The sequence below is a fragment of the Camellia sinensis genome, chromosome 13 (genome assembly GCF_055761805.1).
Source record: "Camellia sinensis isolate YWXY chromosome 13, ASM5576180v1, whole genome shotgun sequence".
Classification (NCBI taxonomy): Eukaryota; Viridiplantae; Streptophyta; class Magnoliopsida; order Ericales; family Theaceae; genus Camellia; species Camellia sinensis.
This window is the reverse complement of record NC_138973.1, coordinates 72,205,655-72,231,945: the sequence shown is the minus strand read 5'-3', so window position 1 is coordinate 72,231,945 and position 26,291 is coordinate 72,205,655. Positions and strand designations below refer to the sequence as shown.

Sequence of the window (26,291 nt, the reverse complement as noted above, 5' to 3'; positions counted from 1 at the left end):
TCGGTGAAAACAGAAAATCGTTTCAAATTAGTGTTTTGTTTTTTTGAAAGATGGTTTGGTTTTAGTTCTAGTTTTGATTAATCAAGAACTATTGATTACGATGTGATTAGAGAATTAATATGAATCAAATGGAACCTTTTTTATTTATTATTATTTTTAATTAATTTTAGTAGGTAAAATAAAAGGTATTGAAGTGCTGGCAGGAGGTATTAAATCTTTGTCGACCTTCCACTATATTTTCCATCCCTAAAGTAGGATATTAAAGATTAAGAGTTGACCTAGTAAATGAAATGTTCTAAGATGTGCATTTGGGTCTTACTGTTACATAATGCAAGATTCTGTTTACTCATTTCGCCTCCTACCGATTGTTAAAAAACCAAAAGCTAACTAATTTTATTGATATGAGAGGTTCTTACAAAGTTTCAATAATTTTATTTAAGCTAGTAGTAGTTGTAGGCCTTTGCAATTTTGGTGTTTTCTAAGTTTTTGTTCTAAGCTCTAGTTTTCTGTCATGTTTGCCCTTGTATGTCTGGATATATTTCTCTTTTATCAATCAAGTTGTCTTGTTTGTCAAAAATAAAATAAAATTATATGACCAATATTTTTTTTTAAAAAAAAATTTCACACACATACATATTATATCATCTTAGCCCTTGGCATTTTTCTTTAAAAAAATAAAAATTTAACAACATAGGCATTTTAGTCTTTTCCTATGTCCTCACTTCTAGACCACCCTCAAATATGGACACGGTTTAGCAACTTGTAAACAATTACTAGCCATCCATTGAAGATATGTTAGATTTCTTTCTGGTTCCTATATTATGAAAGCTCAGTGCTAGCAGCTATGAAGAATTTATTTAATATTTTTTGCAATGACTTCAAAGAATGATGAGGATAAGCCCTGATATATTAAGCAGATGTCAATTGTACAATCAAGAAGAGAGAGAGACTTCTAATTTCAAACAATCTGAACTACATCATGACATAGCAAGCAACTTCACTCTATTTACATTCATTGACCTATCTACAGCTTAGTCAAAATTTATTCCAAGCAAACTTTTAACACGACATAGCTTATACACAACGGTAAATTTAACATCATCATCTCACTTGACTGTTTTTCCTCTTATCTCAAGGTTGTCAAGCCTTTTGGGTCTTTTGTAATACTTAAGCAAGAGAGAGCAGCAAACAACACTAACCGAAGAGACAGCCATTGCAGCTCCAGCAATCCATGGTGGTAATCGAAATCTAGTGGATGGGAAAAGGGCTCCAGCAGCGATTGGGATGCCAAGGAGATTGTAACCCAGAGCCCAAATGTAGTTGAGACGTATACGGGAAAAGGTTTTCCTGGAAAGGTCAATGGCAGTTATCACATCCTCCAAGTTGCTCTTCATGAGAACAATGTCAGCTGCCTCAATAGCAATGTCTGTTCCAGCACCAATTGCCATTCCAACATCTGCGGCTACCAGTGCTGGTGAGTCATTGATTCCATCACCCACCATTGCCACAATGTATGAACCCTGTGTATCAAAGTTGTATGGTTACATCATGTGGAAATAATAAAATTTTTGATAATTTGAATAGCCAAGGAATATGAGAATATGTAATTGCTGAAATTATGAATAAGCTAATGACTTGGGGGATTTCAAAACCTAATAAGAGTGGTCAAACATTCTAGCTAGACCAAGACAAGTACTAAAAGATTTGGCCAAGTCATGCCATGGATACAACATATCCAACACATGACCAAGGTATGCACTCTTGTTTTCACATGAACATGCACTCTTGTAGCAACCTGTAATTCCTTCACTTTCTCCGCTTTGTGCTCAGGCTTGGCTTCTGCAACTACAGTGTCAATTCCAACTTCCTTGGCAATTGAATTGGCTGTTTCCCAATTGTCACCAGTCACAATTACACTTCTGACTTTCATGGACTTGAGAATGGAAATGACTTCACGAGCACCAGGCTTCAATGGATCAGAAATGGCAAGCACTCCAACCAGCTCCCTGTCCATAGCTACAAGAATAACAGTTTGAGCCAAACCTTCAGTTTCTGCAAGCATTTCTTCAGCATCGACTGGAATGGAAATGTTTTCATTCATCATCAAGCCCTTGTTTCCCACAATTATTTCCTTGTTCTGAACAATGGCCTTCACTCCATGGCCAGTGATGGATTCAAAGTCTCGGGCTTCTGGCCAAACAGGATTCTCTTCATCTTCTCGGAATTTCTTTGCATACTCAACAACGGCCTTGGCCAAGGGATGCTCACTGTTAATCTGATAAAACACACCAGTATAATCAATCACCAGTCATCTTTAGATAGGAAATCTGGAAGAATATAAATATAAAGGGCAGTTTGAAATTTTAGAAAATTCAATCAGCGATTCATACTTCAAATCAAACCTAGTTATAAACTAAAACTCCATTGTGGTCAACATAAGTATTCTTCGTATTTTGTAAAACAATTGGTTTCGCGGCAAATATGCTTTACTTTCCTTGGTGTATGGGTTTGTGTGTGTTTGTACATGTCTGCCTGTGAGCTCTCTTAACAAGAGACAACAGGTTTTCAATCTAAGAACATAAAAGAGCATTTAGCAACATGAAATTGCAATTAGAGGCCACCGTGATAAAAAATTTGAACTAACATGGCCTTAGATTCCAAATCCAATTCCATGTTTCTAAAGGAAGCATAAGTTTAATTTGCAGGCACAGCATACTTCAAAGGACAGTCTGAATCTGATTCTTGAACCTACTTTTTGTTACCAAATAGCCCATTTAATAAGCAAGCCCTTAAAGTCAGAAAAATTCATAAATGTCATTTCCAAGGCCAGAGATATATTTTGTTTCCAATATAATGTCGGTGAGAGTGAGGTGCAAACCACTCATGGTGGTTCACAAAAACAAATATAAGAGAGGATTGATAATATGAAAAATTGATTATTTCACTCAAATATGTAGAATACACTGAGGAGAGAAAAAATACAATTTTACTCTCTAACTCTCTTCTTTCTCTCACACTCTGAATTTTCAAAATATAATAGCTATATATAGATAAAACTAGTAATGTAAAACCATTAAATGCAAATACGGCTGAGGCTGTGAATTTCAAACGGTTGCAACCACTTTTGACAAAACTTAATTTCAGCCTCCATTCTACTCTTAGGCCGGTGGAAAAAACAATTATAGGTGAAGCAAGTTTACTTCACAACATCCCCCCTTAATCTTAATTCTCCATGCTGCTTCATCCCAAGCATCAACTTCATTCTGTTGAACAAATCATTTTTCAATGGCATCGTAAAAATACCTGCAAGCTGATCTTGAGATTTGCAAGAAAATAATTCCACCTCTTTATTTTTCACATGCTCTCGGATGAAATGATAGCGGGTGTCAATATGCTTATTTCTTTCATGATAAACTGGGTTCTTTGCTAATGCAATTGCTGAGCGATTATCAACATAAATCTCAATAGGATTTTCTTGTGGAAATCCTAAATGCTTTAGCACATTTCTTAACCAAATTGCATTACACACAGCTGAGTTGGCTACAACATACTCAGCTTCGCAAGTTGACAGTGTCACGATAGCTTGCTTCTTGGATGACCAAGTGAACACTGTATTTTCCATAAAGAAAGCAAACCCAGTAGTACTCTTCCGCTCATCTAAGTCGCATCCCCAGTCACTATCTGAATAGCCAACAAAACTGAAATTATCAATTGGTTTATAGAATAAACCATCATCGATTGTAGCTTTGATATAGTGAAGAATTCTCTTTGCTGCATACAGGTGTGACTGATCCGGTGTTTCCATATATCTGCGCTAGTCAGTCCTACTCCGTAGAGTATGTCTGGCCTGGTGCAAGTAAGATAGTGAAAACTTCCAAGTAAACTCTTGAAATAAGTTGGATCCACATCACCTGCCTTTGTACCTTTTTTGAGCTCCACTCCACTGTCTACAGGAGTGTTCACTGGATTGCAATTCTCCATTCCATATCTCTTGAGAATCTCCTTGGCATAGCCACTTTGGGAAATAAAAATTCCATCTTTTCTTTGTGCTACTTCAATGCCGAGAAAATGAGCCATCAATCCAATATCTGTCATTTCAAATTCTTGGATCATGCTTCTTTTAAATTCTTTGAACATGGCTAGATTGTTTCTGGTGAAAATTAGATCATCAACATAAAGACAAGCAAGCAACATGCTTCCATCAGCTTCATTCTTCAAATATAGTGCGTGCTCATATGGGCATTTTTCAAAACCATTGTCATGAAAATACTGATCAATTCTAGTATTCCATGCACACAGAGCTTGCTTCAATCCATAAAGTGCTTTCTTCAATTTGTACACTTTGTCTTCATGCCCATTCTGAACATGCCTCGAAGGTTGTTCAATATAGAATTCTTCTTCAAGAAAACCATTAAAAAATGCAGATTTCACATCAAGTTGATAGATCTGCCATTTGTGCTGGGCAACCAAAGAAATCATTAGCCTGATAGTCTCCAACCGGGCAACTGGAGCATACACCTCTCCATAATCAATTCCAGCTCTCTGCTTGTAACCTTTTGCCACTAATCTTGCCTTATAGCATTGGACTTCGCCTTGTGCATTCCTCTTTGTCTTGTATACCCATTTCACTCCAATAGGTTTGTGCCCCTCCGGTGGACTGGTAAGCTTCCAAGTGTCATTTTTCTCAATGGCATGAATTTCGTCATCCATTGCTTTCTTCCATTTATCTTCTTGAATGGCTTCTGAAAAAGTAAGTGGATCATTATGTGCGAGTAGGCAAAACAAATTTAGATCTGCTTCTTCTGTACCTTCATATATCTTCTGCAAATTTCTCATTAGTCTTGATTGTTTGAAAAAACTATCATCTGATGATGATGATGATGATGATGCATCACTCCTGTGAGAAATTGGCAATCTAGGTGCCGGTATTCTACATGGAGGAGTTTGTGGCTCATCTTGAACTTCTCTTGTAATTTCAACCGGAGCTTTTGATGTTTCATCTTCAAGAATGAGTTCTGCATCTTTAACAACTTCATCTTGATTCCAATTCCAAGCTTCTTCTTCTTCAAATATCACATCTCTACTCATAATCACCTTTCTGGTAATAGGATTATACAACTTGTATCCCATTGTTCTATCTCCATATCTGACAAGGATACATTTTTCTCCCTTATCATCGAGCACACCCAAATATTCTGAGATGGTTGACACTTGGCTTATGTGAACTCCAAGCTTTTTCTAGAGTCATAGAGTGAAGGCTCCTGGTTGGGCATCTATTTAGTAGATACACAGCACATGATAGGGCTTCAGCCCAAAATTGCTTGGTCAATCCTTTTCCTTTCAACATGCTCCTTGACATATCTAAGATTGTGAGATTTTTCTTTTCAACAACACCATTCAGCTGTGGCATATAGGGATGGTGTTGTTTGATGCTGGATTCCATTCTCTTTGCAATAATTCTCGAAAGCATCTGAAGTATACTCTCCACCTTGATCTGACCGCAATGTCTTGATGTAGTAGCCGCTTTGTTTTTCTACAAGAACTTTGAATTCTTTGAAGATACTGAACACCTCCGATTTTCTTTTAAGAAAATACACCCATGTCTTCCAACTATAATCATCAATGAAGGTGAGAAAATATTTATTCTGTCCATTTGACATTGGCTTCAATGGACCACACACATCAGTGTGCACTAGCTCCAACGGCTTTGTTGCTCTCCACTTCACTTCTTTGGCAAAGCTAGTTCTGTGATGCTTTCCAAGAATGCAACTTTCACAGACTTCATTACTATGAGCAATATGTGGGAGCCCTTTCATTATATTATTGCTTGACAACAGCTTCAAGCTTCCAAAGTTGAGATGTCCAAACCTCCATAGCCAATCTTTGTCTTTGATGATGGCACCTAAACACTTTGCAGCATCATGTTGGATGTTCAACGCAAACATTCGATTCTTGGACATTCTCACCCGAGCGATCAAATTTCCATGATTGTCTTTGATGGTAAGATGACAATCTTTTATACTGATGTCGTATCCTTTCTCTAGGAGTTGTCCCATACTCAAAATGGTGTTCTTCATGGAAGGAACGTAATAAACATTGGAGATGTAATCATGATCTCCATTCTTGAGCTTGATCAAAATATTGCCTTTTCCTTTCACTGGAGTCTTTGAAGAATCACCAAATAAGACTTGTGCTTGTACGGTCTCGTCAAGCTCAACGAACAACTCTCTTTTACCACACATGTGATTACTGGCTCCCAAATCTAGATACCAAACATTGTTTTGGCTTTCAGTATCTCCATGGTGGACAAACAGGGCTATAGGTCCGACTTTGTTTGTTTCTTACTCGGCAAAATTTACTTGCTTTCCAGCTTTCGTTGTTGTTTTACTCCAACATTCATTGCTGTAATGCCCGAACTTGTGGCAATGGTAGCACTGAACATTGCTTTTGTCAAATCCTGGTCGGTTATTGTAACCACCTCCTCTTCCTCTTGCTCTTCCTCTTGGAGCAAAGTGTGGTTGACTTCTTCCTCCTCCGGCTGGACCTCTTCCACCTCTTCCTCGAAAACCAGAACTTCAGTTATTGTAACCACGGCCTCTTCCTCTGCTTCTCTGTGATGTCCCCCCCTTTGCTCGTTTTTGTCATCTCTGAAAGACAGCTTTGATTGAAGAGCTTGCTCTAGAGAACTTGAGGAAGTCTTCTTGTTGATCCTTTGTTCATGAATCTCAATTGTGCCCATCAACTCATCGGTGGTCATGGCACTGAGATCCTTGGACTCTTCTATTGCTACAACCACGAGCTCGAACTTGGGACTGAGTGATCATAGAATCTTCTCTATCACTTGAAGAGATTCCATTTTCTCTCCATATCTTCTCATCTGATTAACAATGGTCAATGTTCTATTGAAGTACTCAGAAATTGACTCATTCTCATTCATGTGCAGCATCTCGAATTCGCCACGTAACACCTAGAGTCGAACTCTGATTGTCTTCTCAATTCCACGGTGTGAATTGTGAAGAATAATCCACGCCTCTTTAGAGGTTGCTACTGCTGAAATCTTCTCAAAGCTTGACTCATCAATGCCTTGATAGAGCAAATACAAGGCCTTTTTATCTCTCTTTCTTGAATCTTTTAACGCCGTCTTCTGAGCTTCATTTAAATTTCTTTCATCTTGGAGAGTAGCTGGCTCGTCATATCCTCGATCCACTAACTCCCATAAATCTTGTGAGGCTAGTAGGACTTGCATTTGAATACTCCAATTTTCATAGTTCTCCATGCTAAGTTTTGGAAACTGGGGTTAAAAGAAATTATTTGTGTTGGCCATTGGTTGACTTTAAGAAATCTGTAAATTTTTAGGATGGAATTTGCAAATTCTGACCGTACAGATGTGTCTGGAATATTCCAAATAGTTGGAAAGCACTATTGGATCATCAAAAACGGACTTCAAACGGCTTAGATCTAGAAAAAAAATAATTGAACGATTCAGATCAGCGGATTCTGGGACTTCTGAGAAGCATCGGATAATTTTCTGGACCAGATGACGTCAGCGTGACGTCAACGGCGTGGCTCGGCTCGTCTGAGGCTTGGCGGCGCGGCTTAGTTGCGGCTCGGCTCGGCTCGACTTAACGGCTCAGATGACGTCAACAATGACGTCGTCAATGATGTCAGCTCCTGGATACGGATACGGATCCAGGCTAATAGATCAGATCGTGCGTCAGACGAGTCGGACTCTGCAATCCGGGCGAAGAAAATTGGTGGAGGCGCGTGGGCGCGTTTATGCGCGTGGCGACAGCGTTAGAAGGCACGTGGGGCGCATGCGGGCTCTGTGGGGCTCTGTTTTCAACGTGATTTTTTGCAGTGTGATCGTCTCGATGAAACCTACACACTGGTGTGATCAAAAATTTATTTCAACAACTTTGATTTCTGGGCAAGATTTGAAACGATGCTCTGTTCTACTTTTTTTTTGAAAAAGTAGGCCATCTTGGTGCTCTGATACCACTGTTGGTGAGAGTGAGGTAAAAACCACTTATGGTGGTTCACAAAAACAAATATAAGAGAGGATTGATAATCTAAAAAACTGATTATTCACTCAAATATGTAGAATACATTGAGGAGAGAAAAAATACAATTTTACTCTCTAACTCTCTTCTTTCTCTCACACTTTGAATTCTCAAAATACAATAGCTATATATAGATAAAACTAGTAATGTGAAACCATTAAATGCAAATACGGCTAAGGCTGTGAATTTCAAGCGGTTGCAACCACTTTTGACAAAACTTAATTTCAGCATTCATTCTACTCTTAGGCCGGTGGAAAAAACAATTATAGGTGAAGCAAGATTACTTCACAACATATAAAATATTATGAAGCAAGAAAATTACCTCAGCTGCTGCAACCAGTTCATAGAATTCTCGAAGTACCATAGTTTTGAAGAGCCTTGTGTAAACAACCACCGGCTTGCCAATAGTGAGAGTTCCAGTCTTGTCAAAGACAATGCAGTTCACCTACAACAAAACTTTCACTTCAAGATTTTAGTGTTCCTAACGTCAATTAGATTTTTAATTAGTGTCTACATTAGTACTCCATAAAATATCTTGGATTTTGGAGGATTTAACTTTCAAGTGGATTGGAAAAATAGATTGTGATTACACATTGGAGTTTTAAAATAAATCAGTATGGGGAGTAAGTTTTTGAAGTGTGACTGGAACAACTATCGAAAAAATATTGATTTCTTATGTTGACCTTGTGTGCACTTTCTAGTGCTTGTCCTCCTTTAATTAGGACACCTTGAGAAGCACCAACTCCAGTACCAACCATAACAGCAGTGGGTGTGGCCAAACCCAGAGCACATGGGCAGGCAATGACCATGACAGAGATGCCAAACTGCAGTGCAAGCTGAAAGCTATCCATGGAAGAAGGTATCCAAGATTTTGGGTAGCCATTGAACTTTCCAGCTAAAAACCAGGCAAGCCAAGTGGAAAAGGATAGCATTATAACCTGCAAAATACAGTCAATTTTCAATGAGGGCCAAGAACTATCCCATTTGAAATAGGGCTGTTCATTAACCGTAAGATCTGAATAAACCGACCGAGTCGACTCAAACCGTTGAGTCACAGTCGATTTCGATTGTTGTACGGTCGGTCAACGGTTTCAAAAGGCCAAATTTTTTAATATAACGGTAGGTGTTCGGTCTCCCATGGAAAAATATTCACTACACCCAAACTGTCCGAATTTATAATGTAAAGTATACATGACATTTTAGGATTGGAAGTCAAAAATACATTTTATCTACCCAGGCTTATCCCCTTCTCTATTTAAACTCTCCAAATACACTTGGCAGCATATGATAAGTTGTCAAAATAGCACACACTATCTTTGACTATAGATTATCAATTCGAAAAATGACTCGTAGCTCGAATTTGGTCTGGCTCGAATGGCCCGAACTGTCCAAAACGACGTCGTTTTGGGCAGTTTTTTTTTTTTATCTTTATCTTTTTCTTCTTTCTTTCGTTTTCATTTTTTCCTCTTTTTTTCCTCTTCATTCCTTCGAACACAGAGACAGAGAGGGAAGGGAAGAGAAGAGGAGGGAGAGAGAGAGAGAGAAAAGAGAGAAGGGAAATTTGATGTCTGGATCTGCATCTGCAAAAAAATCTGCATCTGCATCTGGATCAAAAATATGAACAAAAAAAATCTGGATCTGCAAAAAAAAAAAAATCTGCATCTGCATTTGGATAATGTCTGGATCTGCATCTGCATCTGCAAAAAAATCTGTTCATTAATTGGATCTGCAAAAAAAAAAAAAAAAAATTTGATGATGATAATGTTGATCTAGATCTGTAGTGGAATTTTTTTTTGTTGTTGATGAAGATGATGTTGAAGATGATGAAGATGATCCAGATCTGCAGAGGAATTTTTTTTTTTTTTGTTGATGAAGATGATGATGTTGAAGATGGGAGTTTGATCTAGATGTTGAATTAAAAATGGGAGTTTAATTGCAATTCTGAAGATGATGAAGATGATGATGATGATGTTCAAAATCTGAAGCTGTTGAAAAAAAAAATTTTGATCCGGATCTGGATCCAAAAAAAAATTTGTTCAATGGATCTGGATCTGCATCAGATTTTGATCAAAAAAATCTGATCTGAGTCTGTAGATTTTGAGCAAAAAAAATTTGTACAAAAAAAAAATTTGATGTTGATGAAAATGGATCTGGATCTGCATCAGATTTTGAACAAAAAATTCATGTTCAAATTCAGAGGTTGATCTCTCTCTCTCTCCTCCCCTCCCCTTCTTTTTTCTTCAATCTTCTTTCTTCTTCGTCGCAGTTTCAAACCAGAGAGAAGGGGAAGAAAAAAAAAATTAGCAAAATGACGTCGTTTTGGTGAGCCAAATTCGAGCCTCCAAATTTCGAGCTACAAATCGGAACTGTATCAATTCAACTACCTTCTCTCTCATAGTCCCAATGAGTCATTATGACTTTTATCTTTTGCAGAGATCTATATGTTAGGGTTGGTTTGACGTATAAATAATATAAAAAGTCACTATCCTATTTAAGTCATATCATCTTATTTAAATCACATCACCTCTCTAACACATCACATCAAACCTAACTCAAACCCAACTCATATAAACCAATAAGTCAAAAGTATACTTTTTAGAACATCCCAAACCAACCTTAGTAATAGACTATTACGGATCTAACTCTCTCTCTCTCTCATATCTCTTTGCTTTCTCATTAATAAAGATGTTGTGGCGTGCTCTCTTTCTCTCAGATTGATGAGATGACGACGTCTTCCTAATCTCTTGCACCGACTGGCTCGTTCTCAACATTGATCATCTCCGGTGGTGGATTCTTGATCTTCTCTCGGCGGTGGCCCTCATCTCCTCTCTTTCCATTTCTGATCTCTCTCTCTCTCTCTCTCTCTCTCTCTCTATTCTCTCTTCCTAAAACCATTCTTTTCTTCATCCCACTCAAATTTGTTTGGTGGAGGTCTGTTCTTGAAGAGGAGATCTGTTACAGTTTCGACCGAAACTCGACCGCTAAATCTCCGGCCCGAAGTGGCTGGTTTCGAGCAGTTGGTCGGACGGAATTGGATGATGGATTCTCCCATCCAAAGAGCTCGGTTCGAGTAGCGGGTGTATACAAAATCCGAATGTACTTGTTACTCTACAATGTCTACATAGCACATTTTACAAAACAAATCCAATGTATATACCACATTTAGAAATATTTCAAATATTCCCACCAAAAGAAAAATGGAAAAAGGAAAGCATTATACGTACTTACAAGGGGCACAAAGAATTTGGAAATGCGATCAGCAAATTTCTGTGCTGGGGCTTTAGCCATCTGTGCTGATTCAACGAGCCGAACAATTTGCGAAAGAGCACTCTCTGATCCAACCCGAGTTGCCTTAATATGTAAAACACCATTCTCATTCACAGTGCCTCCAATCACTGAATCTCCCTTTCTCTTCGCCACTGGCCGGGCTTCTCCTGTAATCATGCTCTCATTTACATGGCTTTGCCCCCAAATGACAAAACCATCTGATGCTACTTTTGCACCTGGAATAACTTTAATCATGTCATTCTTTTGTATCAACCGACTATCAATTTCTTCTTCACGAATTACATTTCCTTCATTATCAAGGCTCAACAATATTGCTGTGTCAGGAGTCAAGTCCATAAGCTTTGCAATGGCCTCAGATGTCTTTCCTTTGGCCAAAACCTCCAAATACTTTCCAAGTAGAATAAATGAAATGAGCATCGCACTAGTCTCAAAGAAATCTGCGGCCTCGAAATTTGGAGAAGTTGCAGCCCTCAACACTGAGTAGACTGAATAAAAGTAGGCTGCATTTGTTCCCAAGGCAATCAAAACATCCATGTTGGCAGAACCATGGCGCAGTGCATTGTAAGAACCAGTGTAGAATCGCCGGCCAATAATGAACTGAACAGGGGTAGATAACACCCACCTTAAAATCTCTCCCACAGTAAGCATATTCACAACTTTAGTATCCAATCCATGCTTGAGTCTAGGGGCATACATAAAGACCATAGAGGTTAAGAAAACAGGAATTGTAAACACCAAGCTCCACAGAAAGTATTTGTAGTACTGCTTAATTTCATCCTGTCTATGGGCTTCTCTTCCTCCTCCTTCAGGGAATATCATTGCTTTGAAATGCCCCAATCCAGTAGACTCGATAACTTGAATAAAATCTCTGGGTCCTGTCAAATCTGGTTTGTAAGAAAGGCAAAATTTTTTGAGCTCAGGATCAATATCTATATCTTGAACACCTGGAAGTGCTTGAAGAGAATTTTCAATTATTCTCATTGAAGTATCAGTCCAAACTCCATCCATTTTTAACTGTATTTTGTTCCTATCTTCCCCTGTACTAATTAATATGGCTTCAAACCCAGTATTTTTTATGACATCTATTAGCTTCTTGTAGCTGACAATCTTTGGATCGTAACAAATTTCTGCTTCTTCAGTTGCCAATGCAACTTGGGCTTTTCGTACACCAGGTACTAATTGCAAAGCAGATTCAACAGTTGTAGAGCAAGAAGTACAAGTCATGCCCTTAATCTGTATTCGACATACTTGAGTGGATTTCTCATTCATCTCATCTTCAACCAATGTCGCCTGAAATCCAACATCTTCAATGGTTTCTCGAATTGTTTCCTCCTAGAGAACAATAATAAATACTTACTACCATGTGATACAATGAGAATATGGAAAGGGAATATAAAATGGAGTGCACAGCTTGAGCAATATATAGACAAAAAATGAATATATTTATAAATGGAATGTGGTGCGATCCCTTAGGAAAAGTGGTATGATCAAGGAGAGGAATACTTAAATTGACATGGATTTAATTTCACTGAGCATGTAACCCTTGATATAAAATATATGAAAAAAATATATATATATATTCATATAACTGACCCAAATAAATTGGGACACAACACAAGGCTTGATTTGGTTAATTTAATCCCACATGCTACAAATATTTCATAATAATCATGGAAGGACATGCCACATTATTTAGACCCTACATGCCTACATTTATCTACAAAATGCCGCAAATCCGACTTTAACCATGTCCTCAATCCACAGTCAGAAGATTAAATGGATCTTAAAGATAAAAGAGGACGAGCTTCCCAAGTCCACATAACACAATAGCGATAATAATGCATAAATTACCATGTACAATTGCAACAATAAGAAGTGGCAGCCACAGCCCCCAAAAAAATTGCTGCTGCGGAGTCAAAATGCCATCACTAGGGTGTGGACAAGAACTACAGACAAATGAACAGCAAGCACTGTTCCTGGTCTATATATATATACATATATGTATAGGGTTGTTTTGGAAAGTTGGTAAAAAGTTAACTTTTGACTTTTTACTAAGTTTTTTGGCTTTTTTGGAAGTGATTTGAGAAGTTAGTAAAAAGTTGACTTTTTGCTTTTTAGTTTAATATTTATTTATGGTGTCAAATCAAATTAAAATGACCAAAATACCCTTACCCAACATAAGAGATTTACTTTTTTATTTTTTTTCATAGGCCCTAATTTGTAATTTTAGGGCTATGTTTTTGGCACTTCCCAAAGGGATTTTGTTGCGTTTTTGGCAGTCATTTTGTCCAAAAACGTGACTTTTTACTATGTTCCCAAAATGGCACATATATATATATCTACATCTAATGTTTGATCTTGAACTAATTTTATACATAGATTTTTTTATTCACCACCCAAAAAAATAAAAAGAGCATATTGTTATTCAAGATCAAAACTTATCTAATTTTCAAGTCTAGTAATGTGACAATCAATTAAGATATTAGCAGTAACACTTTCTTTTATTTTTTCTCTAATTATCAACATATCAAATCACTTAAACATCATTAAATCTATAAAATAGGTCTAAAAAGTGGATTTACATATCATTTTTTTTTTTAAAAAAAAAAAGGTTAAGTAAAAGAAAGTACAGGATGCAAGATTGGCTTGAAAAAAGAAGAGGCACATGGAGTGGTCTATAAGCTTTCTTTTCGTGACAGACAAATAAAGGAAACAACTACCACCATCTTTCGATGCTTCCTGACAAAAAAAAAAAAAAGGAAGAAAAACTCAAGAATAAATGTGCCTGCATTTATCTGAGAAAATTTGAACTGTTAAACATGCTTTGGCAAGAAAAACTTTTTGTATAAACACATATTATGTTAGATTTGTTATATTAAAAGAAATTCAAATAGTTCACTTTGGGAGCTCTTTTGACGTTGAATTCAAGTTCCCAAGCTAGGCTTACCCTTCAAAAAAGTACAAATAAACTGACCTCAAATATTATATCAGTGTGTTTGGTTTTAATTTTTCGAATTCAATTTTTTAAAAATTGAGTTTTTTATTTTTTTTATTTTTTTTATTTTTAGTAAACATTTTTAAAATTTTAAACAATTTTTTTATTTTTTTAGATGGACCTTACTTAGATGTATCTAAATAGTAAAATATTTGTGAAAAATTATTTTTAAAAAAATTAATAAATATATAAAAATACGAAAGATATAATGACTTTTTTGTATTTTTTTTAGTGAATTTTTTAAATATTTTTTTCACAAATATTACACTTTTTAAGTGTATTTATGTTGTGTCATAAAATTTAAAAAATTACTTAAAATATTAAAAAATTCAGTAAAAAAAAATAAAAATAAAAAAATTTTAAAAGTAAATTTTGAAAATAAAAACCAAACAGTGATTTTTTCTCCGAGTTTTACTTTTCATCTTTAACTATTCCCTTAATAACTTGAACATATGCAACCGTAGAAACAACACATGTCCCACCGTTGTAGCAGAATCCTGCTCTATGTGGGCAATATTCTAAATGAAAGGCAAAAAAATTTGTCTGCCAAAGAACATTTGAAAAGAAAAAGGAAGATAGATATTAAATACAAACAAATGCAAAAAAGAAATATGGTCAAATCTCAACCTTAATTCTTTCTGGTTTGGTTGAATTTTGTAATCAATTTTCTCAACTAAAAAAAGTTGAAAAACAAAATTATTATTTTCATATGATTTTCTCTTTGGGGAGGAAAATAAGTTGTGAAACTTGATTTTTATTTTATAATTATTTTTTAAAAAATGATAAAAGAGCTTTCTTTTTTATTGAATAAAAGAGTTCATTTCTTATCATTTTTCAGCAAATCACTCCATCCAAATGGAGTGATAGTGTTTAATTTGGCTGAAATTTGTAGTAATAGCTAGAAAATTTCGTTTAGAATTTACTTATTTAGTAATTTTTTAATTTTTTATGAAAAAATTATAAAAAATAAAAAAAAAGTATGATGTGACAAGTTAACAATTAAGAGCATTTCTAGGCCTCGTTTGTTTTCAGAGATAGAACGGAGGGGATTCATAGTGAGGGGATTAATGGTGAGGGAATTGTTAGTGAGGGGATTAATAGTGAGAAATTGTTAAATTATTTTTATATAAAATAATAAAACAAATAAAAAAATATAAAAAATTAAACATTAATATTTAAAAAAAATTCCCAATATATAAAAAATAAAAAAATAATAAAAAAATTTCTAATCCCCTCACTATTTTTCTAATAACATCTCTATCTCCTCCTTACCAATCCCCCTTCCAAGAGGATTACTAATATCAAGAGATTAATAGTCCCCTCCCCATCTCTCAAAACAAACACCCCATTAATAATACGAAGGGATTAGTAATCCCAATGCCCTCCCTATAACCCCAAACAAACGGGTCCTAATGTTGTATTTTTTCATTCAATTTGAATAAAAAAATTGAGTAAAAACTTCATCTGATATTGCACACTCCAACAAACTGTCATCAAATCACCAGTTAATCGAGAGGACGACCGAACGGACGTCCGGCCAGTCGATCGGTCAATGTAATTTTCATTCAAATCTGAAATATGCTGAAGGCAATTTTAGACAGAAGTGTGAGGACAACCAGTCGGACATCCAACTGATTGTCCCGTGGTGTTGTACTACCTGCAACTCAGTCTTTGAATAGTAAATAGGTGAAAATGACATCCATCCTCAATTTGATTCAAATGATAACATATTTTACATTTGATATTGATTTGATGAAACCATTGAAGTAACAAAAAAAATTATTTTTTTTATCAAATTTAAATTTGATGAAAGAAAATGAGCTGAGTTGGAGATGGTCTAACATCCTTAAAATTGTGCAACTAAAAAAATTAACTTTATAAACCCTTAAAAATAACAAGCCATTTTGAACTTCATGTAATAAGAGAAACTCCATTTGTTCAATGATCACGCAAACAATTAAAAAACTTGAAAACAACACAAAACAAATTCACAGAATATAATTAACATACAAAAACAATTCTATTCATATAGAAGAGAAAGATTAGAGTTCGAAAACTTACATTGACGAAACTTGGGTAAAACATGACCTGAGCTCTGTTGTTGAGGACATCAACGAAGGCCTCTTTGATTCCGAGAAGGCGCTTCACGGCCTTCTCGACTGAGCCAGCGCAAGCAGAGCAAGTCATTCCGATGACGGAGAACAAGGCCTTGGCCTCCGAACCCTCCATGTTCTTCTCCTCATCGGAGGATACGCCTTTCGGGTACCTTGGCATTGAAGGGTAGTGAGGCCTCGGCGACAAATCTCCATGGCTACTACTCTCGTTCCTCAAACACGCCAGCGACAGAAACTTGACCGCCATGATCACCGCCTCTCTCTCTCTCTCTCTCTCTCTCTCTCTCTGTCTCTGTCTCTTTGAATTTCTTTGTCGATGTATATCTGCAGAACAATATACATATATATACAACGACAACCGGTTAGTCGGTTTGCGTCCATTTTCCATTAATTGAAAATAATACCGGTGTGTTGGCGTATCACTTTGGTGGGGTTTGTTTTTGAAGGATTGGGCATGGATTGATTATTAGTCTAGTTAGATTAGTAGTTTTTTTTGTTTGGTAGTTAATTTTTACTCCAGATTAATAATTTTTTCTGATTACTAGTTTCATATTTGTTGGATTGTCGTATTTCATGGGGGGAATGGGATATAAATCATGAGAGAATTCATCCTGTGAGATTAACTTATTAAATTATATTTTTTATCCTCTTATATTTAATATCTTTTTTAGTGTTATTAATTTAAAATTCTATATTCAATAAAAAAATATAAATTATAAATTTAATTTAATTAAAAATAATAAATTACAAATTATAGTCTTATAAATTAAATTTTTTGTGTTGTTAAAAAATTAAATTTATATATTAAATAAAATTATTTTTTTAGTGTTCTTAATTTAAAATTATAGATTAAATAAAAAATTATAAATTTAATTTAATTAAAAATATGGCCTTATAAATTAAAAAAAATTAGTGTTGTTAAATTATAAATTATAGATTACAAATTTAAAATTATCTATTAAATAAAAAAAATAAATTTTAAATTACGAGGGTAAAATAGTCTTTTGAACATTTATCCTTATTCAGTCCATCCAAGCAAACATTGGATTAACTAAGCCTTGGTTTGGTAAACATATTGGGACTAAATAAGCACATAAGAACAAAAAAAAAAAGCCACAAAATCACAAAATGACAAAACAATTGACTTTTGATGCAAAATCACCAAATTGACCCATATACAAACAAAGAGTCAAAAAAGTATCATTTCCAAGTGGAGGGCAATTTTGTCATTCCAATACAAAAAAGCCAAACAAGAAAACCAAATGAATAAAAAGCTCTCAGGCTTAAAAAGTCAAAAAACCAAGTTTGCCAAACGACACCTAAAAATAGTCAAATCCAAACATCTAATTGCTTGACTAAATAAACATAGGATACAAATCCAGTCCAACCAAACAGTCCAGAGACAATGTATTCCAGGACTAACAGTCCGATGGATTACAATATTTTCTTATCCAATCCGTCCAAACAAACATGCCCTGGGTTGTTATGAGAATTAGGGGAAAAAATTAAATTTATTGACTTTTTTTTTTTTTGAATGTACCCAAAAATAAATAATAATAATGTGATCCAAATAAATGAATGGCAAATTAGGCTAAAGTTTATAAAATGATATACTGTTTTAAAATTGAAAAATGTTTGATCTTAACAATGTGTAACGATATATATTAAATTAATGTTTAAGAGCTCGAATTTGGCCTCTCTAATCCCCCTAATCTCCAAAACGACGTCGTTTTGGGGATTTTTTTTTTCTTTTCTTTTTTCTTCTTCCATGTTCGACTCTGCAACAGCTCGGAGGGAGAGGGAGAGAAAGAGAGAAGAAGAGGGAAAGAGAGAAGAGATCGTCGCCCAGCACGTCGCCGCCGATCGCCCAGCCCGTCGCCGCCGTCGCCCAGCCCGTCGCCCAGCTCCGATCGTCGCAGCAGCTCCGCCGTCGCCTCCGACCCCGCCTCCGCCTCCTCCCACTGTTATGGCCCCCTCTAGTCCACTCCTCCTCCTCCTTCCTCCTTCCTCCTCCTCCTTTCTCTTCTCCTTCTCTACTTCTGAAAAAAAAAAAAAAAATCAAGATTAGGGAGATTCGGGGGAGCTCGTTTTCGAGCTCCCTAGCACGGTCGTAAATTTTAATTTGACACATATTTAATTATGTGGGTGCAACTAGGATTGATAAAATAAAAAAATGTAACAAACTCTTTAAAATAAATACATTAATTGACTGGTAATAAATTACATAGGAACCACTCACCCATCAAGTTCGGGAGAGGTTTTAAAGTAATGTTAAGGACTCGAAATAACTTATTAAATATTTTATCAAATCTCTTACATTGATAATGTTATACATAAATATACATGTGTTTAGGTCTCACATTAATATGAGAGGTTTGATAAAAATATTTGGTAAATTATTTGAGATTTCTAGCATTACTCGAGGTTTTATGATAGAATAATACTATATATACCAATTAATAAACACACTAATATATTAACCGATGATATGGCATAATTGTATGACTTTAGATATTTATAACTTGTATAATAAATATAATTAATAATAATATAATAACACTAGTTAATATATTAATATATATACTAATTAGTGTATATAATATCACCGTTTATAATAATTTGCTTCCATCTCGTATCATATTGGGGGCTAGTTAAATTGGGAGTGGTGGGGTAGATGTGATATAGAAAACGATATTATTAGAAAACGATAAATATCTTTTTTCATTCCAATATAAAAGTAACGATAATATTATTTTTGTTTCATTTAGATAACTAATAAATGATATTATTAGACAGCTAATATCATTTTTTAATTTCAAATCATTTTTTCATTTAAACAACTAATAAATTTATGACAAAATTGGTGCCCATTGTTGTATAAATTAAAATTTTAAAAAAATATATATATATATATATAATTATACTAAATTTATTGTAATTTTTTCAAATATCTAGTGAGTGTAATTTATCCTGAATTTAATCGTCTCTGTAGTGAAAAGAAAATGTCAGGGTGGACATAATTCGGACCTCTTTTGGAAAGTAAATTAAAAGTTATTTTTTAACTTGTAACTCATTATGAGTCATATTATCTCTCACATTTTTTATATATTTTTTCAAAAAAAATTAAAAAATTAATTTTTGACTATCTTTTCAAAACACAAACGATGGCCAAGAAACATAAATTGGTAGTGGATGTCCATGCCATATATAATATAATAAGAAAAATTAATGAAGTATCCCTTTCTAATGTTGTGCGGTAAAATAGGTCTAAGATTTTTTTTTTTATTAATTAGGGTCTTTCAATATTTTTTTAGAGAAAATTTGACTTATAAAAATTTTGTCAAACTCAGAAAAATTTCAGTCCTAGCTTAGAGAAATTTTGAAATTTCTCTGTGAAAAATTTTTCTATGAAAATTGAAATTTCTCTAAGTCGAGGCAAAATTTCTCTAAGTTGGATAAAATTTTTCTAAGTCGAATTTTCTATGTAAAAATATTAAAAGATCTTAACTATTATAAAAATATTATATATTCTTGATCTTAAAAAATTTTGAGCAATGATTCATAACTCTAAATTTGAAACTCTAACAATAGCTCTAATGATGTGGAATGAAGCAAAAAAAAATAAAATAAAACAAAAAAATAAAAAAATAAGACACATACATCAAATCATTCATGAGTGAAGCTCACTGCCATATAAGTTGAGCTCTCATTGAAGCTCCACTTTTAGTGCTCTCAAACATTTTTGTAAAATTTTAATATTATGAATCTTAAAAAAAAAAATCTCAATAATATATATATATATATATATACACTATATATTAAGCAAAAGGAAGTTTTTAACCCCAAGCCTTGTGGGAGCCCCAATCACCCAATCTAAATGTCTTGATTTTTTTATTTAAAAAAAAAAAAAACCTTAGCATTTATTAACTTCTCATATTCCCCAAGTCTTACTCTCATAATAACATTTTAATGTGTTAAGAACAAGCATAAATTTTTTTTTTGAAATCCAACACATATGATTATTATCCCTTATAATAACACTTTAATGCATTAAGAACAAGCACAAAAAAAATTTCTTGAAAAGTCCAGCACATATGATTATTATCAAAATATTAAATTTTAATATAATATAATAAAAAAGAAGAAATTTAATTCCTTAAAAAGTCCAACACATATGATTATTATCAAAATATTAAACTTTAATATAATATAAAAAAAGAAAAAAAGAAGACATTTAAATAAAAAAAAGATATTTAAAAATCACAATTCACATATATAGATAATTGTAAATATATTAAGGAAAATGGAGTTTCTAAACCCTAAGTCTTATGGGAGCTTCAATCTCTTAATCTTAATTTTCTAAATTTTTTATTTAAAAAAAAAACCTCAGTATTTATTGATTTGGTCAAAATCCCATAATCAGCATTTATTAACTTTTTCTAATCCACATGCCTACATTTATTAATTTGGTCAAAATCTCTCATTAGCATTTAATCATCTCATACAAATAATTATTGACACAGCCTGTGCATAATTACTGCAGTAGCCTTTTTAATTTCTTATATACATTATGGTTAGTAATAAGATTATTAAATTATTTTTATAAAAAAATCTTAAAAAACATAATTTATATATTAAAAAAAATTAAAACAAATATAAATATCTATAATTATCTCGTGCATAGCACGGGTGATAGGCTAGTATCTATACTATATATTAAACAAAATGGGGTTTTTAACCCCAAGGCTTGTGGGAGCTCCAATCTCCTAATCCTAATTTTTTAATTTTTTGATTTAAAAAAAAAATCTCAGCATTTATTGACTTCTCCCAACCCAACCTTAGCATTTATTGACTTCTCCTAACCCACAATCTCTTTTAACTTCTCTCATAATTATTGCAACACCCTTTTCAATTTCTCTCATACACTATGGTTACACACAAAAATAAAAAATAAAAATAAAAATTTAGCTATAGATCTCAAAAAGATATAACATCTAAATTTGAATTATGATTTAATAATATAATTATGTATTTTTTTTATGTATATCTATCAAAATTTTAAATCACTTAATGAGACAAATTAATCAATTTTTCAAAATTATTGATTTTTAATTTACAAAATAGATAAAAAAAATATTGACTGATTTATTTATTTAATAACAAAAATATTTCATAATCCCTCCCTCCTAATCTCTCTCACAAATTTTCAAAAAAAAAATATTAAAACTTGCATTCATTTTCTCTTTCCCAAAAAAATCAGATAATATTTTTTATTAAAGTTGTAGATATCTACCTTTATTTTATATATTATATTATAACATAACAAAAAAAAAACTATAAAACTAAAAAAAAAATCTTTAAAGCTTATCTAAATAAACTTTAAATCAATAAAATTCGCATGTCTATCACATATCTAACTCACATCATAACTTACCTAAATAATAATAATTAAAAACAAATGGAAACCACAGATAAATTAAATTTAAAAAAAAAAAGATACCCACAGCTCCATCTTAAATAAATTGAAAAAAAAATACCAGAATAGAAACCACACAAAAATAAAAATAAAAATAAAAATAAAAAATATAACTATCTATCTATCTATATCTATACTATATATTAAGTAAAATGGGATTTTTAATCCCAAGCCTTGTGGGAGCTCAAATCTCTCAATCTAAATTTCTTGATTTTTTGATTTAAAAAAAAAAAAAAAACTCTTAGCATTTATTAACTTCTCCCAACCCCCAAGTCTTATATTCATAATAACACTTTAATGCATTAAGAACAAGTATAAAAAAAAAAATTTGAAATCCAACACATGAATTCCTTGAAAAGTCTCAACACATATGATTATTATCCCTCATAATAACACTTTAATGCATTAAGAACAAACATAAAAAAAATTTCTTGAAAAGTCCAACACATATGATTATTATCAAAATATTAAACTTTAATATAATATAAAAAAAAGACATTTAATTTCTTAAAAAATTCAACACATATGATTATTATCGAAGGGTATGGCTTCTGTCCAGTCCGATGGACCGTATTGTTGGGCCCGTGGGGGTCCATCACGGGTCTTGTTTTGATAATCTGAACTGTTCAATGTGTAGAAATCGTCGAGTACTATATGTCTGTAAAAAATCACATTGATCGAATATCGATAGTTATATGATCAAAACAGTTTTTTGTCAACCGTTAATTTGTTCATTGTCCAATTTTTTTAATACGAAACTGATTTGATCAGATAGCTATCGATATCCGATTAACGTGATTTTTTACAGGCATATAGTACTCGACGAGTTCTACACATTGCACGATTCAGATTATCAAAACGGGACCCGTGGTAAGCCCCCACGAGCCCAACAGCACGGTCTAGTTCGAACTGGACAAAAACCATACCCATTATGAAAATATTAAATTTTAATATAATATAAAAAATGAAAAAGAAGGCATTTAAAAAAAAAAGAAGAAAACGTTTAAAAATCACAATTCACATATATAGATAATTGTAAACACAATGGGTGATATGCTAGTATATATTAAGAAAAATGGGATTTCTAACCCCCCAAGTCTGTGGGAGCTCCAATATCCCAATCTAAATTTCTTGATTTTTTATTTTTAAAAAAAACATTAGCATTTATTAACTTCTCCCAACCCCCAAGTATAAAAAAAATTCTTTGAAAAGTCCCAACACATACGATTATTATCCCTCATAATAACATTTTAATGCATTAAAAACAAGCATGAAAAAAATTCTTTGAAAAGTCCATCACATATGAATTCTTTGAAAAGTCCAACACATATGATTAGTATCAAAATATTAAATTTTAGGGTTAATTACACTAATAGTCCCTATAGTTTGGGACTTGTGTCACTTTAGTCCCTGACTTTTCAATTGTGACACATTTGACCCTGAATTTTGAATTTTGTTCCAAATAAGGATAATTAAAAATATCATTAGATTTTTCAAGGGTAAAATCGTTAATTTGATAAAATATAAGCTAATTTGACAAAAGTAAATGTCAAAAAAATATTTTTAATTTTTTTGAAATTTTTTTTATCCACCAATGATAAAATTATGTAAAATTAATAAAAATTACATGATTATTTTTTTAAAATTAATTTTACATGATCATCATCCAAATACATAATAAAAATTAATTTGGTAAAAAAAAATAAATGTCTAAAAGATTTATCAATTTTACATAATTTTATTTTTAGTAGGTAGAAATAATTTTTTTAAATTAAAAAATATTTGTTTGACATTTATTTTTGCCAAATTAGTTTATATTTTATCAAATTGACAATTTTACCCTTAAAAAATCTAATTATATATTCAATTGTCCTTATTTGGAACAAGATTCAAAATTCATGGTCAAATTTGTCACAATTGAAAAGTCAGGGACCAAAGTGACACAAGCCTCAAACTATAGGTACTATTTGTGTAATTTGCCCTAAATTTTAATATAGTATAAAAAAAAAAAAAAAAAGCCAAAGTGGTGAAACACAACCCGTGCATAGCATGGGTGATATGCTAGTCTATATCTATACTATATATTAAGCAAAATGGGGTTTTTAACCCCAAGACTTGTGGAAGCTCCAATCTCCTAATCCTAATTTTCTAAATTTTTGATTTTTTTTTAAAAAAAAAACCTTAGCATTTATTGACTTCTCCCAATCCAACCTCAGCATTTATTGACTTCTCCCAACCCGCAATCCCTTTTGACTTCTCTCATAATTATTGCAACACCTTTTTCAATTTCTCTCATACACTATGGTTACACACAAAAATAAAAAAATAAAAATATAAGAATTTAGCTATAGATCTCAAAAAGATATAACATCTAAATTTGAATTAGGATTTAATAATATAATTATGTATATCTATCAAAATTTTAAATCACTTAATGAGACAAATTAATCAATATGCCAAAATTATTGATTTTTAAAATTTTGATAGATATACATAATAAAAAATACATAATTATATTATTAAATCCTAATTCAAATTTAGATGTTACATCTTTTTGAGATCTATAGTTAAATTTTTGTCTTTTTTTTTTTTTTTTTTTTTGTGTAACCATAGTGCATGGGAGAAATTGAAAAGGGTGTTGCAATAATTATGAGAGAAGTCAAAAAAGATTGTGGGTTGGGAGAAGTCAATAAATGCTGAGGTTGGGTTGGGAGAAGTCAATAAATGCTGAGGTTTTTTTTTTAAGACAAATTAATCAATTTTCCAAAATTATTGATTTTTAATTTACATAATAGATTAAAAAAAACTATTGACTGATTTATTTATTTAATAACAAAAATATTTCATAACCTCTCCCTCCTAATCTCTCTCACAAATTTTCAAAAAAAAAAATATTAAAACTTGCTTTCCTTTTCTCTTCCCCAAAAAATCAGATAATATTTTTTATTAAAGTTGTAAATATCTACCTATATTTTATATATTATATTATAACATAACAAAAAAAAACTAAAAAACTAAAAAAAAAATCTTTAAAGTTTATCTAAATAAACTTTAAATAAATAAAACTCACATATCTATCACATATCTAACTCACATCATAATTTGCCTAAATAATAATAATTAAAAATAAATGGAAACCACTGATAAATTAAATTAAAAACAAATGGAAACCCCTTAATGTGAACTTAAGTTTCACTTAGGTTCTCATTAAACATGTTATTATGACATTGTTGCCGAAGTTATTTTCAAACAGAGACTAGCCGAGATTCTAAACCCTGGTTCCTCTGTTAATTTTACTCAAATGTACTTAGTTTCAATCTGTGTTTGACTCTGTCGATATGGTGAGTCCAGGTTAATTTAACTTAGTTCAACTCCATTATGTGCAAGTGTAATTCAACTCTGTCATATAATGAGTCTAAGTTATTCGTCATGTTTCACTTAGAAACATCGCCAACTCAGATCAACTCTATTATATGCAAATATAATTCAACCCTGCTATATAATAAGTCTAAGTTATTCATCATGTTTCACTTAGAAACATCGTCAGCTGACTGGTCAGTCGTATTACACAAATTTGAAATGAAAAAATCGAACTAAAACTTTATTATTACTTCGGCTAATGACAAAAAACTTTAAAAAAACAAAAAGAAATCTAATGATAGAAAAACTTCAGGTTGCAAGTATTCTAGGGCTTTGGTAACTCTTTGCCTTCACTGTCTTCAAGCCGATATGCCTCATTGCTTAGGACCAAGATGATTTTATAAGGTCCCTCTCAATTTGGGCCAAGTTTGCCCTCTTTGGGATCTTTCTTGTTGTCGACAACCTTTCTCAAAACGAGATCGCCAACTTGAAACTCTCTTGTATTGACCTTTTTATTGTAAGCCCTGGTAAGCTACTGCTGGTATGCCCCCAGCTGAATTGCTACTTTCTCCATTCTTTCTTCCAACAGATCCAGATCTTAGGCAAAAAATGTCTCATTGGTCCCATTTTCTACTCCCTGGGTTCTGATCCTTGGGATACCGACCTCCAGTGGAATAACTGCTTATGTTCCATAAGCCATGGCGAATGGGGATTTCCTAGTTGATCTTCTCGGCGTAGTCCGATATGTCCAGAGTACACTAGGCAAGTCATCCACCCACTTTCCCTTTGCTGCTTTCAGCCTCTTCTTGATCCTATCCAAGATAACCTTATTGGATGCTTCTGCTTGACCATTACTCTGAGGGAAGCTTGGAGTGGAATGATAATTCTTGATTTTGTACTTTGCACAAAACCTTTTGATTAGCTTACTATCAAACTGTGTACCATTGTCTGCTATTATCACCCTTGGGATTCCAAACCCGGTGATGATGTTCTTCCAT

The 26,291-nt window shown here is 33.0% G+C and overlaps 1 protein-coding gene across 3 annotated transcripts; it reads right to left on the bottom strand.

Annotated features, from left to right (window-relative positions):
* Window positions 1-886: 886 nt before the first annotated feature.
* LOC114300527 (putative copper-transporting ATPase HMA5) lies at window positions 887-16,777 on the bottom strand. 3 transcript variants are annotated; one of them, XM_028245388.2, is made up of 6 exons: window positions 16,405-16,774; window positions 11,289-12,680; window positions 8,744-8,998; window positions 8,383-8,505; window positions 1,796-2,275; window positions 887-1,520 (listed from the first exon to the last, which is right to left on the bottom strand). In XM_028245388.2, the coding sequence occupies exons 1-6, from the start codon at window positions 16,702-16,704 to the stop codon at window positions 1,107-1,109; spliced, it is 2,964 nt and encodes a 987-aa protein (XP_028101189.2). In that variant the 5' UTR covers window positions 16,705-16,774; the 3' UTR covers window positions 887-1,106. The 3 variants fall into 3 exon arrangements, with proteins under 3 accessions (XP_028101189.2, XP_028101190.2, XP_028101191.2); XM_028245389.2 differs by lacking the exon at window positions 8,744-8,998 and having other exon boundaries at window positions 16,405-16,775; XM_028245390.2 differs by lacking the exons at window positions 8,383-8,505; window positions 8,744-8,998 and having other exon boundaries at window positions 16,405-16,777.
* Window positions 16,778-26,291: the final 9,514 nt, after the last annotated feature.

Excerpts from the sequence above, each read along its gene's own strand:
- LOC114300527 (XM_028245388.2), bottom strand. The coding sequence starts at position 16,704 with ATGGCGGTCAAGTTTCTGTCGCTGGCGTGTTTGAGGAACGAGAGTAGT. Across the intron at positions 2,276-8,382 it reads AACTGGTTGCAGCAGCTGAG|ATTAACAGTGAGCATCCCTT; the intron begins GTAATTTTCTTG and ends GTGTTTTATCAG. Across the intron at positions 1,521-1,795 it reads AGAAAGTGAAGGAATTACAG|GGTTCATACATTGTGGCAAT; the intron begins GTTGCTACAAGA and ends TTTGATACACAG.